The following is a 17,357-nucleotide window of genomic DNA, read 5'->3' as shown; positions in this document are numbered from 1 at the left end:
CTTCTTGACCTGCATACAGGTCATGTCTAAATATCCAAAGTTAAGTCTAAAAATCCAAATAAACCATGTTTAAAACAAGGAAAATACTATCCTATTCTGATTTTATCAAATGCTTATTTGATTTTTACTGATAAACTTTTTAGAGAGATGCTTCATTCACATTTTAGAGGTCTAAGAGCAGAGACAAAGGTTTAATAAGGTTTCCCAGCTGATAGACAAGTTATTTTTAATTGTAGCATGGTGTCTACAGTAACAAATTTGTCTTACAAACAAAATGGTCTTGTAACTTTTTACTCAGCTTTTTTATTTAATGGCTTGATACGCTATTTAAGATTTCATGTTAATATTTCCATCAAAGCAAAACAAGAAACAGAATAATGATTGTACTGTGATGGCCTAACATTGTTAGCATATTTTTATACTATTAGGACCTTTACTCAACTGTTTGAAGTTAAGCACACATATACCCGAAAGGTGAAATTCTTTACTCTTCTTTTGCCCTGTAAGCATTCACTCTGGAAACTGAGGAAATTGTTTGCAAGGGTCAGCAAATTTTTCTTGCAAAGGGATAATAATACTTTAGGCTTTGCAGGCCAAGAGCCAAAAGAACAAAATCAAGACTATTTTATAGAAGGGAAGGGAATTCCCTGGTGATCCCAGTGATGACAGCTCCTTGCTTTCACTGCATAGGGCATGAGTTTAATCCCTGGTCAGAAAACAAGCCATGTGGCATGGCCAAAAAAAAAAAAAAAAGAATATTATATTAGAAGACCAGTCTCCACAAGTTCTTTTATTGATGGAATCAAAAATATAATAATTGGGTATAATACTATTTTTGTTGTTTAGTCACCTAGTCACGTCTGACTCTTTGAAACCCCATGGACTGCAGCACACCAAGCTTCCCTGTCCTTCACCAACTTCTGGGGTTTGCTCAAACTCAGGTCCATTGAATCGGTGATGGATTATATTGTTTTACACATTCCCTAATGATAGGAAGGAAATTCTTTTTAGGGATAACATTTTGCTTAATTCACAGTGTTTCCTCTCATCAGTTGCAAATCATTTGTAAATGTTCATCTATTAATACTGATAAGTAATGAGATTTTACTTTTTTTCATTTCAATTATGTATTGATTCCAAAAATATGACTATAGCATATTCATTAGTTGGAAAGCATTTGTAGGATTCTGTTAGAGTCTTCTTGGTTTTTTAACATGTCATTGCAGATTAATCAATTCCAGTTGAAGATTAGGTCATAGTGCCTCAGTTAAACAGTGAAATGAATTTTAAAGTATGGATATTTCTTTGTATTTGCACTAAGGTCCAAAAAAATGCTGCTGGAACAACAGTATAAGCTCAAAACTATGTTTACTGCAAATCTATGAAAAGAGATCTTGTTGGTTGTTGTAACTTGACAGCACAAGAATGTATAAAGCAGCTTGACATTGTTTGTGATTCAAACAGTTTCACTTTTCAGAATGCACTTCACAGTATGGGTTTGACATGTAAATGTTGTTTTGTCTTCTAATTTAGGGAATTCATTGAGAAACATTACCAGGTTCTAGCAAAAGATAATTTCCAAAGTCATTTAGTGTTTGATAATGGTGATTATGTGGTTCAGAAGAATTTCAGTCTTAGCTCTGAGCTTAAAAAAAAATTGCAATAAAAATGGTATCTTTTTAAAAACAAAGAAAACTAGTACTCTTAAGCCATCAAACTGTCCTGTGCTTGGGCAAGTCAGGATATTTCTGACAAAAGTTCATGAAATTGACTATAGCTAAGTTCACAAGAGTGAAATGAAATTTATTATTGATAACTTTTATCAGTTGAGTAATGTTACAGTTCAAAATATTTTCCAGAGTACCTGCTGATGAATCAGTGGATCAGCTATCGTCTAAATACCTTATATTTTTATAAGCAGTATGTCTTTGTCCAACTAATCCTTTTAATTCTTTACATGTGTTTTTATTATCATGAGATGTAGCACATCTTAGCAGATTCTACTTCAGGTTGTACCAAATGAATGTTCTCTTAACTTTGAAAATAGTTTTGCTTGTTGTTATTTAATGCAGACTATTTATAGAAGCTAATTTTAGTTACTTCCATCTTGACATTGTTGCCTCACAAAAGAACTGAGCAGTATCAGTAACATTTATCTATTCGTTAGGAACCAAGGAATACTACTCAAAATAATTCGTGTTTTTAAATTATCAGTTAACAGCTCAGTGTCCCTCACTTTTGAGAAATTGTTCTCCTTGAAAGGCGAGTAGCCTCAAACAAGTTTATTTTCCCAGCACACATTTCCCTGGGTGCTACAGTCAAGATTTAAATAACCATACTAATTAATCATAACTAATATGCTCCTTTCTTTGCTTGGCTAACAAGTAAACCATTTAGGAACCTAACTTTGGTTGCAGCTTTATTTTCATTTTTTATTTTTGTGAAGAAATTTGGCTATGATGAGATAATTGTATTTTATTTTTTAACTTAGTTACTTTTGGCTGTGCTGGGTCTTTGTTGCTGCACTCAGGCTTCCTCTAGTTGCGACAAGTGGGGGCTATTCTCTAGTTGTGGTGCGGTGGCTTCTCGTTGCAGAGTGTGGGCTTTAGGGTATGTGATCTTCAGTAGTTGCGGCATGTGGGCTCAGCAGTTGTGGTGCAGGGGCTTAGTTGCTCTGCAGCATGTGGGGTCTTCCAAGATCAAGGATCAAACGAGTGTCCCCTGCATTGTAAGGGGACTCTTAACCATTGGATCACCAGGGAAACCCCAGTAATTGTATTTTTCTGACTTGCTTTGCTGTGGTAGTGCTTTGTCTAACAATGTTGAAGTGTATTTTATTATTTTAGTATTATTGCATAGTAATATCGTTTTGCCACCTCATTTGATAAAATAGTTCATCTTCTACTGTGCCTTAAAAGCAGGCACGCATAGTCCCAGTTCTCCCCCTTTTCTTCTTGTTCTGACATAAATAGTATGCACTGGTAATGAGAAGAGAAATAGCAGTATGCTACAGTGATTCATGGAGGCGTAAGGTATGACCGAGTTACTGATTTGTGGTTCACCCAACAGCTGTGTAGAGTATGATGAAACTTGAAGTTTGAATTTCATACAGTTTTCACGTTTCACAAAAAAAATTTTTGTGTATGAATTTTTTTTTTTTGCTACAGTAATTCCTGGGGCATAAGGTATAACGGAGTCACTGATTTGTGGTTCATCCAACAGCTGTGTAGAGTATGACAGTGCCATATGGTGCCTCTGTCCAGACTTTTTGTCTGCTATAGATAATAAATAAGGGAGCGTGACTGTGTCCCAATAAAATGTTATTTATGGAACTTGAAGTTTGAACCTCATATAGTTTTCACATTTCACACACAAAAAAATTTTTTAACCATTTAAAAGTGTAAAAACCATTTTTAGCTCATGGGCTGTACAAAAACAGGTCACGTGCCGTATTTGCCCTGCAGACTAGGTTTGTCCGCTGTCTTAGAATATCCTTAGTCTCTGGAATGTGGCGGGGGTGGGGGAGTAATGTAAATTGAAATAATGTGAGAGAATAGGAAAAACAAAAATTACTACAGAAAAACTGCAGAATTAAAATAAACTAGAAGGTTAAGTGGGAAGAGTCAGATGCTTTGAGCCTGTTAAACTGCACTGAATGGAATAAGAACAAGGGGAGTGAAAAAGTTGGAGAATGTATTTGAGTTTGAGTATATTTAGTTGGCAAGTGTGAAAATGTGGATATATGTTGAACAGATTAATTTCCAGAGAATATTGAATTCACGTACATTTAGCTATAGCTCTCTACAAAAAAAAATAACAGTAGCAAGTATCTGCATTTTGCAGATGGGGAAACTGAAGTATGAAGAAGGCCCCTTAATTTGGGGTTGAATTCATTGAGTGCCAGGATTCAGTGACAATGTCATAGAGGCCTGGGTGAGAAGGCTTCCTTCTATTTTAGGTTGGGAATATACTGAGTGCTGAATATGATTCTAGTTAAGCGATTCTGGAGGAAAAGTTGGCTCAGACATTTTCACTTAATGAGATTTTTCAGTAGTAAATTTTGCCTTAAATTGATTTTTTAGAACCTAGCCTTTCCATAAGATGTGATTTTCATGTAAATGCAACTAGAATCTTTAAAGTCAGTAAACCCTCCTTAACTGGTATACTTTGAGTATGTAGTTTCAGCGATCTTAGTTTCAAAAATTCTTTAGTTCAGCTGATAACTAATAGGTATGTTTGTCTAAAATTGCAAAATTATTGTGTTTTAAAACTTGCTTTTGTTTATTTATCTTTCCCTTGATAAAATGTCTTCTTTTTAAAAAAACTTCCAGCCAGTATGTTCAATACACCAGGAATGCAGAGCTTGTTGCAGCAAATAACTGAAAACCCACAACTTATGCAAAACATGTTGTCTGCCCCCTACATGAGAAGCATGATGCAGTCACTAAGCCAGAACCCTGACCTTGCTGCACAGGTGAGTTTATAATTGTGAGCACTGTGTATCAAAATGGCCTAACCAAATCATTGTGATTTTGGCACATTTGTTTTGTGTGTGCTGCCTTAATACACTAGAGAAGCAAATTGCATCTCCCAATTTTTTGGACAGTTTGTTTCTTTACAGTCAATTAATACTTCCTGATATAATTAAAACAGCTTCATTTCCTCTGTCCACTGGCTAGAAAGAAGTTCAGGTTTACTTTATATCTACATATGTTATGTAGGAGATGAATAGAAAAGTTTCTGATTGCTCTCCCTTTTGAAGCCTATTCTTCAATAGCGCTTCAATAGCGCTTCAGAAATAGTACTCTTTAGTGTAATGTAAATCTTGAAAGTGATTAAGAAGTGTTAATACATTTGAAAGACTTATTTATTAGATCACACAGATTCTGAGTATTAGTCATGTTCAAAATGGCAGTTATAAAATAGCCTGAAATTGTTCAGTATGGGCAGAGAGATTTGTGGGAACAGTATTCTCATTCTTTCCACTATAGATCTCCATCCAAAGTTAGTACACTGGTCCTTCATCAAGTAATTATTTTCTAACTTGTTTCAGAAGAGATCATAACTAAAAAAATAAGTGAATCTCAACCCTAGCTGAATGTTTAGGATAACTTCGGAAATTTTAAGATTAAAAAAACTGTTTTTTAGCCTCATTCTCAGACAGTTTGATATAACTATTGGATTTTTTCCCCCCCAAGTTCCCTAAGTGATTCTGATGTACCCATAAGTTAAGAACCATTGGGCTTGAAAAACCTTAGAGAATATGAACTAAACCTTGATTGTCTATAATTTATATTTGCTGTTTATTAAACATGGTTTCTGTGGAATGTTGGGAATTTAAAATAGTTTCCTGTAATCTCTCTCCATTTCCAAAATTTTAAAAGCTCTTAAAGTTAAATCACTTTCTTCATTATATCATATGAGCTAGTTTTTACATTTCTAAAATCTGGAACCATGTTGATTCAAGTATATAGCAGATATGTTTGAGTTAACAACCCTCAGTAATAACTTCTTTTCTCTCAAAATTTGTAAAATTGGAAATAAAGATTTTTTAGGTAAATTTTTATATACTTTTATATATGTAGGTATACTTTATGAAATAGTTTTATTCATTATAAAATTGAGTTATTAGTATTAAATGCTTAAGCTTACTGTGATGATAGCACTTTAAAATAAATGTGGAAATAAGTATCAGTGATCCTGTTTGTATGGTTTTAAATACATATTTGCCTATTTAATAATCATTAAATGTGCATCTTGCTTTAAAATTTTGACTCTAACAAGCACATTCCCAGCCATTTAAACTAACAATTTTACATTTGTAAAGTGACTTGAGCACTTGTGTATGTTGCTTTTTTTACTTTAAAAGCAAAAGGTTGAAACAAAAGTAAGCTAGATGTGAATTGGCTTTTACAATATTGATAGAGAATTGTTAGAAACATTTACAATGTTGGTTACCAGTGTATTAAAGTTTGTAGTTTCTCTATTCTGATTTTCGTTTTTAGGTATTCAAAAAAGTCTGATTGTAAAAACTGTTTATACAGTCAGGTAAGTTAGGAGAAGAATCTTAATCAAATGTGATAACAATTTTCTGAAAAAGTATGAATCAGCTTAAGTTGACACGCTTTTTCAAATAACATGAATCCTAAAAGATAAATGTGGTAACTTTATTGACTGGAGCCATTAAAGAAGCAGGTTTGTTGGTCTCAAGTAGATTTTACTTTATTTACTGTGAACTTACTGGTCACTTCAAAATAAATGCCTTATATTCATAAAACTTGTCTGACTTCTTCCTATCTTATTTTGTTTAAATTAACTGAATCTACTTTGCAACAGTTGATAAACTGAGGGAACGAGGGAAGAATTCTCTCTACTTTTAGCAATTAATATATAATTACTCTCACATGTAGTTAATTATTAATACTTGAGGGCAGGGATCATCCTCCACACCGCTCCCCCACCAGACTTTGGATGTGGACTGGTAAATAGGCTATCAGTAAATCATTGTTAGTTGACTTTTCACTCTGTTTGGGGAAACTGATATAAAATTTGTCTTTTTTGAAGCTATGAGAATTTATTAGTTTCTGGTTATGCTATTGTGTATTGTAATCTTACTTTTAGGTATACAACACATTAGTATTGGCCCTGACTCTGACTTTTTAACTCACCCATTTGAAGGTTAGGCATGCCATTTTTTTCATCTCTGGTAGTAGTGAGGTGAAATCTAGAGGCTAATTTTGGTGTTCTCAAATGATTTACATTGTTTAGGTCTTATTAAAGCATTTTAATACTTTATCCCCAGAGATCTATCGGTTCTAGTCCTAGGCTGATTTTCACCTGGCAGCTCCATTTCTCTGGCAAGTTGGTTGCTGTTCTGCGGTGTTATTTTTCTGGACCTAATATTAGCTCTTTTGCAGTAGGCAGGTAGATACAGTTGTTTTAGATCTGGATTTTCTCTGTGCTTGCCACTTGGGTGTTGAGGTGTCTGTGCAAGCCATGTATAGTTCCATGTATTGATGCTTAGGTTTATTCTGTGAGTGTAGCAGAAAATGTATCTCATGAATTCCAGTTACTCCCATTTTTTGTTCGTAGGGCAAATATTCACCTGTACTCAAGGAAAAGCCTAAGAAAAGATTGCTTTTATTTTTTAGGATATCGCATGATATTATCATAATCACCATTCTCATTGAGAGAGAAGATGCCTCATTTTTGTTTTTTCTGGAGATCCCTTTTGTGGACAATATCTTCCCTTTTTTATTCATGTTCTACCTTCCTCCCTGTTAAGTGCCAGGTTAGGCACTGAGGGGGAAGATAGACTATTAAACAAGGTACATTACTTGTTTCAGATATTTCCAGTTAAAATTGTTTGAACACTTGCCCCATAGATGATGCTGAATAATCCCCTATTTGCTGGAAATCCTCAGCTTCAAGAACAAATGAGACAACAGCTCCCAACTTTCCTTCAACAAGTGAGTAAGAAAAGATGCTAGCTGTCTTCGGTAATGATTTGCTTGAAAAAGTTTGATGGTAAACATTTTCCTTGCTTTTTCTCTGGCTGATAGCAAAATGTAGAATAGAGTCTGCTGTCAATTTGCAGAGAATTCAGCTTGATTTTTAACTGAGCCCCATTTCACTGCTGACCTTTTGCTTCTATTTTTAAGAATATAAATTCTGAGGAAAGGACCATTTGGTTTTTGCTTTTGAGGATTTTTAGGATTTTGAATGCTTTGTTAATATCATAAACCATTTCCTTTCACTTTACTAACTTTGAAGTGCTTCATTGTGTCATGTTTTACTTTATGGTTTAACTAATCTCGAGTAACAGGAAGAGAGCTACCCTTAACGTGTTTGGTTTCTTCGTAATGTTTTAATTCCTTCAAATTAATAGAATGCCTGTTTTCCAGGGGGTAGATCTCATTCCTCAAACTTGGAATTAGCAAGATTAAAATTGTCAGTCTTGTCATATAAGGAAGTTATTTTAATTAAAAAGTACTTGAGATTGCTATGGTATGTTACTATTTAAAAAGAAAAGAGGAGTCAGTCTTGGTGTTTTGAAACTGGTAGTTCTAGGGAGGGCTTTTAAATATTATCCAAATGATTCTCTGACCTATAAACCATTATCTAAGGTTAGTCAGTGTCTTTGGTTTCTTGTAATGATGTAGACCTGTCTTTTTTGGTTAGTCAGGTGGTGCATATTTGCAAGTAGGGCAGCTGAACCAACATGTGTTAACTTCAACTTTGGAACTATTGTCTTAGAGTATATCTGATTGGTAAAATTGTTCCATCAGCAACAGATTAACACTTAGTCAAGGAGAATATGTGGCTTTCACCATATTGCCATGTGATATAAATTGTGCATTTGGAGATCGTCTCTTAGAAACAACGCTTTTTATCTGTTGGAAAACAAGGAACAACTATGGCTTCCAGAGGAGCTCCTGATTGTGTTTCATTATGAAAAATGGTTTTCACAGTGGACTTGGGAGGAGGTCAAGTGGTGATTCGCACATGAGATTGCTGTCAAAGGGGAGGTGCTTGTGTTTATATTGGGGAAGAAATTACGGATTACCAGTGTCTAGGAGTAAGGTTTTAGATTTTCTCAAGAAGCATAGCAAAACATTTTCATTTTACCTTCACTAATTTTAATTGCCTCGTAACCACTGGTATTCTTTCTTCCTTAGATGCAGAATCCTGATACGTTATCGGCTATGTCAAACCCTAGAGCAATGCAGGCCTTATTACAGATTCAGCAGGGTTTACAGACCTTAGCAACTGAAGCCCCCGGCCTCATCCCAGGGTAGGCTTATTTGGGAAAGATTGTGCAAGTGCACAGTGGTTACTTTTCTCTGAGAATTTCAGATTTAATGGCCATTCTTTTCTTGGGTTGAGATTGTTTGTAAGAGAGTTTTCAAAGTAAAAATGCTTCTTTTAAGAAAATAACTTAGCTAACATTATATTGAAATATAACTGATTTGCCATTAGCCAGCCTGGTCTGGCCTCTTATTTTTAGGAGTTTAGATTTACTAACAGTTGGTGCTTTCTCTAGGTTTACTCCTGGCCTGGGGGCATTAGGAAGTACTGGAGGCTCTTCAGGAACCAATGGCTCTACTTCTACATCTAGCGAAAACCCAAGTCCCACAGTAGGAACCACCGAACCTGGACACCAGCAGTTTATCCAGCAAATGCTGCAGGCTCTTGCTGGAGTGAATCCTCAGGTAATGATTCTTTTCTGCTCTTCTTAATGGTAGAAATTTCAAAAAAGTAAAGAAAGTGGTCATCTTTGGGGGCTTAGCTTGTAATGAAAAGTTTGTTCTTAATTATATTGATTCTAAAAAATAGGCATTATAATTGTTAACTTTGCTACTATATTAGACATTAAAGGAAATGTTATAGTTTTAGGGAAGAACTGCTCTGCTGTAATTTTGGAAATTGCTTTTTAAAATGCATTCTTTTTTGGAGTCCGTGTTAGAAAACTGAAATAGATTATATTTTATAAAAGTTTGTCAGGGAGGAATAGAAACTGATTATTCCAAATACCTCCCAAACAACTGTATTCTATCTGCTCATTGTATTTTGGCTTAAAAGTTGTAAGTATTTCACCCCACCTGCTACTGCTTCCTATGGTAACTTGTGTTACATATATACACCTCACAAATACGGCTAAAAAATGTGAACTCCTAATGTTCTTGCATCTAGAATCATTTATTTACTAAGAATATGCCATTTTTACAGATGATTGCAAATTCAAACCTGTTAGAGTAGATTGTGCTCAAACTACTACATGGTGAAAATACAGCATAGTTTTTTATTTTAAGCCTTATTCAATACAATAAACAGGTCAGAGTTTTATCTTACACGAGGATTTGTATTCCTGATAACTAGCATGACTTGCTGGCTCAGTAAATGTTCTTTGAATTAATAGGAAAAAGCAATTTCAGGTATTGGGCAGAATTGTTATCTAAGTTGAACAATCTGTAGACTTCACCATTATCATGTTGCCCAGAATTGAGTGATCATTTATGTATTTCTGTAGTACATTATTTCTGAAAGGGAGATGCAGCTGAAAAAATGAGGAGTATAATATGTACATCTGAAACTGGAACTTTTTTCTGAAGACTTTACTGGCTGATACTGAAATTAAAGACATTCTAAGCCTCATTAGATTAGAACTTTAGAATTTTGTATATGAGGACACTGGCCTTTACAATTACCCAATTGGTCAATAGCTCCAAAACTTTTTTAAAAATTATTTTTTTAATAATAAAAGTATTTTATTTTTCCATTATTTATATATTTTTAGTTTCTTGAATTTTTTAATTGGATGATAATTGCTTTACAATGTTGTGTTGGTTTCTGTTGTACAACAATACGAATCAGTGATAATTATATGTATATCCCCTCCCTCTTGAGCCTGCCTCTCACCTAAGTTGTAACAGAGCACCAGGCTGGGCTCCCTCTGTAAATAAAGTACTAATTGGACTTTTAAATATGTTGAATATGTTTCAAGAGAGGCCAGTGCTTTTATATCGCTTAATAGATTAGCAAATATTAAAAAGCAATTAAAATTTTAAAAGATTAGGTGTGACATGGACTGATTTTCCTTAGAGCTTTGGTTTGTTTGTTTTTGTTTAACAGCTACAGAATCCAGAAGTTAGATTTCAGCAGCAACTGGAACAGCTCAGTGCAATGGGATTTTTGAACCGTGAAGCAAACTTGCAAGCGCTAATAGCCACAGGAGGGGATATCAATGCGGCTATTGAAAGGTTACTGGGCTCTCAGCCATCATAGCAGCATTTCTGTATCTTGAAAAAAATGTAATTTATTTTTGATAACGGCTCTTAAATCTTTAAAATACCCGCTTTATTTCATTTTGACTCTTGGAATTCTGTGCTGTTATAAACAAACCCAATATATGATACATTTTAAGGTGGAGTGCAGTAAGATGTGTGGGTTTCACTGTGTTTGTTTGTTTTTTGTTTTCCTGGAACAGTGGGAATCAATGCTTTTTCATTTAAGGCTACTGCATGCGTCAAACACTTCTGCATTTATTGTAATTTTTAAAAAACATATCACCTTTTATAGTTGGGTGAACAGATTTTTGTCCTGCATCTGTCCAGTTTATTTGCTTTTTAAACATTAGTCTCTGGTAGTAATTTATGTAGAATAAAAGCATTAAAAAGAAGCAAATCATTTGCGCTTTATAATTTGTGATACAACATTGCTTATCGTGACTTTGGCATGTATTTTTGCAAACAAAAATGCTGTAAGATTTATACTACTGACAGTTTTTGCTTTATTTGTATACAATGTATGTATGCACATTTGGGACAGCATCTCTAGAAACATACTACAGTAGATCATCTGAGCAAAATATCTGTAATGGAAAAAATAAAGATAAGGAAATACTTCAAAGCAGAGTATTTCTTAATTGTGTAGAATCTTACAGCATCTTTGATGAACATCTCAGCAAAAGTACTGGTTAGTGAGGCTTGTTGAAAATACAGTAGAAAAACTGATTCTGGATGTCTCTTTAAGGACGTATTAATTGTACAGACAAGATGATGTAACACTGTCTCAGCATTCACAGATTGACTGTAAATTACCTTAATCTTTGTGCAGACTGAAGGAGCACTGTAGTATAACCCCAAAGTGCATTTGCCTAGGACTTTCAGCTTCTCCCATAGGTAGTTTAACAGGCATTACAATTTGTAATTGAAATGTTGCTTTCACTGAAAGTGTCTTGATGTTTCAGTTATTTTTAATCGCCATATAAAAATAGAACTATCTTCGGGATTTATCAGTTTTCTCATGCGCAGGCAATACACGAATTTAAAATGATTTGTGAGCCACTTGTTTCTGAAGTGTTTTGGTAGTTCTATTAAGAAATAGTTAAATATTGTGCTTTTCAGAGCCTGAGAGAAGGGGAATTTTGGGGGTGGGGTGGGGTTCTGTCCTGGATTGGGCCAGCCTAAATAATACTGGCAACCAAGATTCTGTTAGGATTTCTGTGCATATAGTGTAGTAAAGAAGTATCATTCAGGGGTGAAAACAAAGAGCCGTTTTAACAATGTTGAGTACATTTGGCTGTTCTACAGCTTTTTTCTTCCTTCCCCAAGGAAATTCTGTTTGCCTAACTCTCAAACTATTGGGGTGGTACATTCCTTTAGGACCAATTAAAACCTAACTTTGGGGTCAGTAATATATTTGGCTGACTCGGGTTCAGTATTCTCTTAGGTCATTATATTCTCTCATGTACAGTTAAGGGAAATTAAAATGTTAAAGTAACTAAAATTAATTCAGACCAGTAAAATCAAGGGAAATATAAGTTGAATTCCATTACTTCTGTAAGTTGCTTGCTATTAAAAAGGTGAAGAGGCAGGTTGCCCACCATTTCGTGCACTGTTTTGACACTGTCCCCTGGAATAAAACAGGTACAAAGGTTAATTAAGATGGAGGCATGACTAAGAGGAACTTGTTAAGGATGATATTTGTGTGTCTCTGCTCTCTCTGCCTTATGCCTCAGTATGGTTTTAAAACTTTTGTACTAGCAATTGGTGGTATACAGTGTGGGGTAGTGTCATAACCAGTTTGACAATTTATTAATCACAAAATAACAATAAATCTCTAGCTTTTACACTTGTTTGTCTTGCCTTTTTTGTAGAAAGAAAAAGATGTCTTCAATTTACTTTGAGTAATCATGTCTTTTAAAGACTACTGGAATTGATTGACCCCCAGATTTTCCTACACTTGAGATTATTTTTCATTAATTTTTTTGTTTCCTCAGTTAAATTCTGTGTGTATATACTATATTGTGTGTTAGAAAGAGAACCAACTGGGACATCAGGTAACTTGGGCTTTTGCTTGCTCTTTTTGGTTCTTGACTATTATTTGGAGTCAGGGCATCATGACTGAAAGTGGTGGTGAGGCCTGTGTGAGGCCTGATTCTTTAGAATCACCCACCTAGGTGATTCTAAAGAACCTTTTAGTTGTCGCCCTGGTGTGATTTTTTGTTGCTGTTTGTTTCTGATATGTTCATCTTAGATTTGAATATCTTTTAAGGAGTTTAAGATACTTAAAATTCTCCAAAGCCTTAAACAAAAAAACCCTCCTAAAATACTGTAGACTTAAATTGTTCTCATATTGGGTTGAGTGGTGAAAATAACATTTCAGGATTTTATTTCCCAAGTGGAATACTTATGATCCTACACAAATTTTAGCAAATGAGATAAATGACAACTGGCCTCTGTGTATTCAGAATTAGTGTTTCAGACTTGGCCTCAATGTAGTCATGAAAGGAGTTTTTTGTTTGAGAAACATTATTACCATGTTAATTTAGTAGACAAATTACAACAAAATAGGACCGATAAAAATGCTACTAACATTAGTGATAAAAGAACCTGGAGCACATGTCTGTGTCCTTGTGCAAAACAAGTTTATGTTGTTAAGGCAGAGAAATACGTGCATATCTGCTTCCTCTCTTAACATTAAACATGTTGATTAAGTCAATAAGTCCTGCATTAAGGAAACCTTTATAATACAGCTTTGTCCTATTCTCTACTGTCCTTTTCACTTAACTGTTCTCAGTAGATCCAGTGAAAACACACTTGGGGAAAATTATACTTGGCAAATGTCTGCTTCTGTAGTATTGCACATGATATTCTCTCCTTTGGAATTTCATCTGTCTTCTTTGGCTTATATAAAGGGTACTGTGCCTCTGGGGTCAGTTTTGTAGGTTTCCTAAACTTGGCTAACCAGTTGATATACTCTGCAATGTTAACTGCTGCATTCTGCTTCTCTCATTCACTTACACTTTGGAGGATTTTTTTTTGTTTGTTTTTCTGCTCTTGAAATCTTCTTGGCAGTTACTTAAGTAACATGAAGTGGTTCTCCTCAACTTTTTTGTATCTTTCCTCTAGTCAACCATATGCAGCCATTTTGCTTCAGAAGGTGAACATTTATTGAACATCTGTTGAGTAACAGGTTCTTTTCTAGTTGCTCAAAGCATAGGAGTAAATAAAGTTCTGTCCATATGGGGTTTACATAGTGGAATGTAGGGAAACAGTAAACAAAACACATATATGGCCTGTTAGGTAGTGATAAGTGCTTTGGTGAAAAACTAAGATTAAGGAGACTAGTTAAGGAAGAACGTATTTTATTTTATATAGGGTAGTCAGAAAAGGCCTCAATGAAAAGGTGACATGTAACTAGAGACTTGAAGAATATCTGGGAGGGTGAACAGCTTTTCAGGAAGAGAGGCAGCTAATGAAAATGTGATGTAATGTGAATGTTCTGAGTGTGTATCTAGAACCCAGGCAGTTCAGTGTGATGGTCAAGGTGAGCTAGGGAGAAAGTGGTATAGGGATTGATGGGAGAGATGGGGACAGGTAAGTGGTGCAGGTGTTTGATGTGCAGAGCTTAATGCCCTAAAATTTTTGTGTCCCACCCTTAGAGTTTCTGATTTGCTAGTCCTGGGCTTGGAGGAGAATTTTCATTTCTAACAAGTTCCCCGGTAAGTAAGAACCATTGAACCAGGGTGGAAGCAGAGAGACTGTTAGGATTTCAGAGTTAATACCAGCTTGGGTTGGAGTGGTAGCAGTGACGGTAGTAAGAAATTGTAGTCAAATTCTAGTAAGAAATTGGGGTATGTTTTGAAGGCAGAGCCAGTAGGTTTTACTGATGAATAAAAGTGTGAGAGTTGAGAACAAGAGAGATGCCAAGCAAAGTGAACAGGGTGCATATGGGTTGGGGTGTATGTCAGAAGTCTAGTTTTGATGTGTTAAGTGAGATGTACTTGATTAGATATATAATTAGAGATAATGAGAAGGCAGCATGAGGAGAGGTTCAGGCTACAGACAAGTTATACAGCCGCCAGTGTATATAGATAGTATTTAAAGCCAAGGATGAGGTCTCTGGTTCTCAACCAGAAACTACAAAGGGGGGCTTTTGACAATGTCTAGAGAGACCTTTTTGACATCATAGTTAAGGCTACTGTTGGCATGTAATGAGTAGAGGTTAAGGATGCCACTGAATGTTGTCTGATGCACAGAGCAGCCTCCCACAGCAAAGATATCTGGTTTCAAAATGTGAATAGTGCCAAGGTTGAGAAATCCTCACTAGATGAATTTTAGAGCATGTTGATAAACACACTTTGGGAAGATTTGAGTCCTGGTTTGCTGTTAACTTCAGCTTAGAGAGATGAGAGTAAACCAGCAAAGGACATGGACAGGCAGGTAGGCTGAAAGCTTGTGGAAAATTTTTTCACAAGTAGAAAGATGGTAAAGAAGTGTGTTGAATGCTGTTGCCTTTAAGTACTCATCTTGGATTGACTATTAACCTATGGATTTAGTAAAGGGAAGGACCTCTATGTCTATAATAGGAGTTTTAAAATGTGATTAGGGTAAAATTCTGATTAGAATGAACCTGGAAAATATCAGGATACACAGAATTTTGAAGTAAAGAGAATCCAGAGAAATGGGGAACAGCAGCTGGGGTCGCTAAGAGTCGGACACGACTGAGCGACTTCACTTTGACTTTTTACTCTCATGCACTGGAGAAGGAAATGGCAACCCACTCCAGTATTCTTGCCTAGAGAATCCCAGGGACGGGGGAGCCTGGTGGGCTGCCGTCTATAGGATTGCACAGGGTTGGACACGACGGAAGCGACTTAGCAGCAGCAGCTGTGGTGAGGGAGGTGGTGGCAGTGTAGAGGAGGTTTGCCTTTTGTGTTCTGTTAAGATGGGAAGTTGTGTGTGTATGTGTAAGGGGACTCTATTTTGGGGGAGAATATGGAGTAATTGTTTTCTACCAAAAACTATAAAGAAAAAGTTAACCATCACCTTTGATCCCTGGAATAAATTTGACTATAGATCTAGATAAGCACACACACATTTGTTGTATGGGCTACAGTGCGAGGGAGAGGATTTCTCTGTCTTTCAAACCATCATTTTCCTCAGCTAGGTAGCTAGCAGCCTTTCCTTGTCAGTAGGAGTGGTCCCTTCCCAGCCCATCTGAACTGCTATTTATGGTCAACCCTTTTGGAAATAGAGGAAAAACATCTCTTTCCAACACCTTTATGCTGGTGAGACTGAATATAATAAGGTGGAGATTTTTTCCAGAGCTGAGGTAGTAATGAACACATTCTCATCTCAGTTTGTAATTCCAGTTTATAAGGTGTTAACATTTGTGCCTCAACTCCTTAACCTGTCCCAGAGCCACAATCCAATCTGTCTTGCTTACCACTCTATGAACTAGGCATTTATGGGAGTTCCTGGTATATTTTCCCTCAGAAGGCCAAAGCTGAATGTGGGGGCTAATTCTTTCATGAGATATATAGTAGCTGTATATTCAAACTAATTTTTTTTTTTTTTTTTTAAAGCTATTCAGACCCATTCTCCGCACCTAATTTCTAGAGCGGGAAGGAAATTTCCAGTGTGTTGTGGTTATTTAATGCTTCATAACAAACTATCCCACAGCACAGGGGCTTAGAACAAAAATCAGTCATTAATTTTATTCATGATTGAGCACTTTGGCAAGGATTGGTGAATACTGCTGGAGCAAATTGGGTCTGGAGAATTTACTTTCAAGAGAGCTTATTCCCTTAGCTATCTTAATTACTATGTACTTTCATCTGGGAGTGCAGTTGGGGGGGTCTCAGTTCGTCTCCACCTGGGCCTTTCTACAAGAGCTACTTGTGCTTCCTCACAAATGGTGGATAGGTTTCAAGGGCATGTATTTCAAGGAAAAATGAAAGCTGTCAGTTTTTAAAGGTGTGCACCCCCATCCCCCAAACTGGCCCAGTGTCATTTCTCTTGTATTCTACTGGTCGAGCTTAACTTGCCCAGATTTAAGGCTCATAGGCCCCAAACTGTTTGATGAGTAGAATGTCACAGAATTTGTGATCATCTTAATCCGCAGTACACCATCATGCCAGAAGGGGGAAAATGTTGGAGGAGCACATTTTTGTTCCTCAGTATTCACTCTTTTCCAAAGGAGAAGTGGTGACTTGACTGCTTACTGAATATTGTAGAAGGAACAGGATACACTTGACTGAGCCCCTGTTCTTTGGGAAACAGTCTTCCCAAAGGAAGCATGCATTGTAATTGGCTGTCTTAGCAAATGGTAATAAGGTTAGTGGGAAAGCTCTTGTGGGGAATGCCTGCGGTTTTCATTTTTGCTTTAAAAAAAAAATATATATATATATATATATATAAAACAAATTTTACTGTTGTAACCATTTAAAAATCTATAGTTCAGTGGTATTTAAGTACATTCACAGTGTTGTGCAACCATCACAATCATCCAAAACTTCATCACCCCAAGAGGAAACCCCAAAGCCATTAAGAAATCACTCATTATTCCCC

General features: G+C 35.8%; 1 protein-coding gene across 2 annotated transcripts in view; it reads left to right on the top strand.

Annotated features, from left to right (window-relative positions):
* The window catches only part of UBQLN1 (ubiquilin 1), a 57,542-nt gene extending 44,909 nt beyond the window's left edge, over positions 1 to 12,633 (top strand). The window contains exons 7-11 of one of the 2 annotated variants that reach the window (XM_027550097.1): positions 4,332 to 4,474; positions 7,386 to 7,469; positions 8,679 to 8,794; positions 9,044 to 9,212; positions 10,633 to 12,633. In XM_027550097.1, coding sequence (XP_027405898.1) covers positions 4,332 to 4,474; positions 7,386 to 7,469; positions 8,679 to 8,794; positions 9,044 to 9,212; positions 10,633 to 10,785 — 665 coding nt within the window. In that variant the 3' untranslated portion in view covers positions 10,786 to 12,633. The remainder of the gene's footprint in view (positions 1 to 4,331; positions 4,475 to 7,385; positions 7,470 to 8,678; positions 8,795 to 9,043; positions 9,213 to 10,632) is intronic. The other variant, XM_027550098.1, reaches the window with a different exon arrangement.
* Positions 12,634 to 17,357: the final 4,724 nt, after the last annotated feature.

This window comes from Bos indicus x Bos taurus, chromosome 8 (assembly GCF_003369695.1).
Source record: "Bos indicus x Bos taurus breed Angus x Brahman F1 hybrid chromosome 8, Bos_hybrid_MaternalHap_v2.0, whole genome shotgun sequence".
Taxonomy (NCBI): domain Eukaryota; kingdom Metazoa; phylum Chordata; class Mammalia; order Artiodactyla; family Bovidae; genus Bos; species Bos indicus x Bos taurus.
The sequence above is the reverse complement of the archived record's forward strand: the minus strand, read 5'-3'. Positions and strand labels throughout refer to the sequence as shown.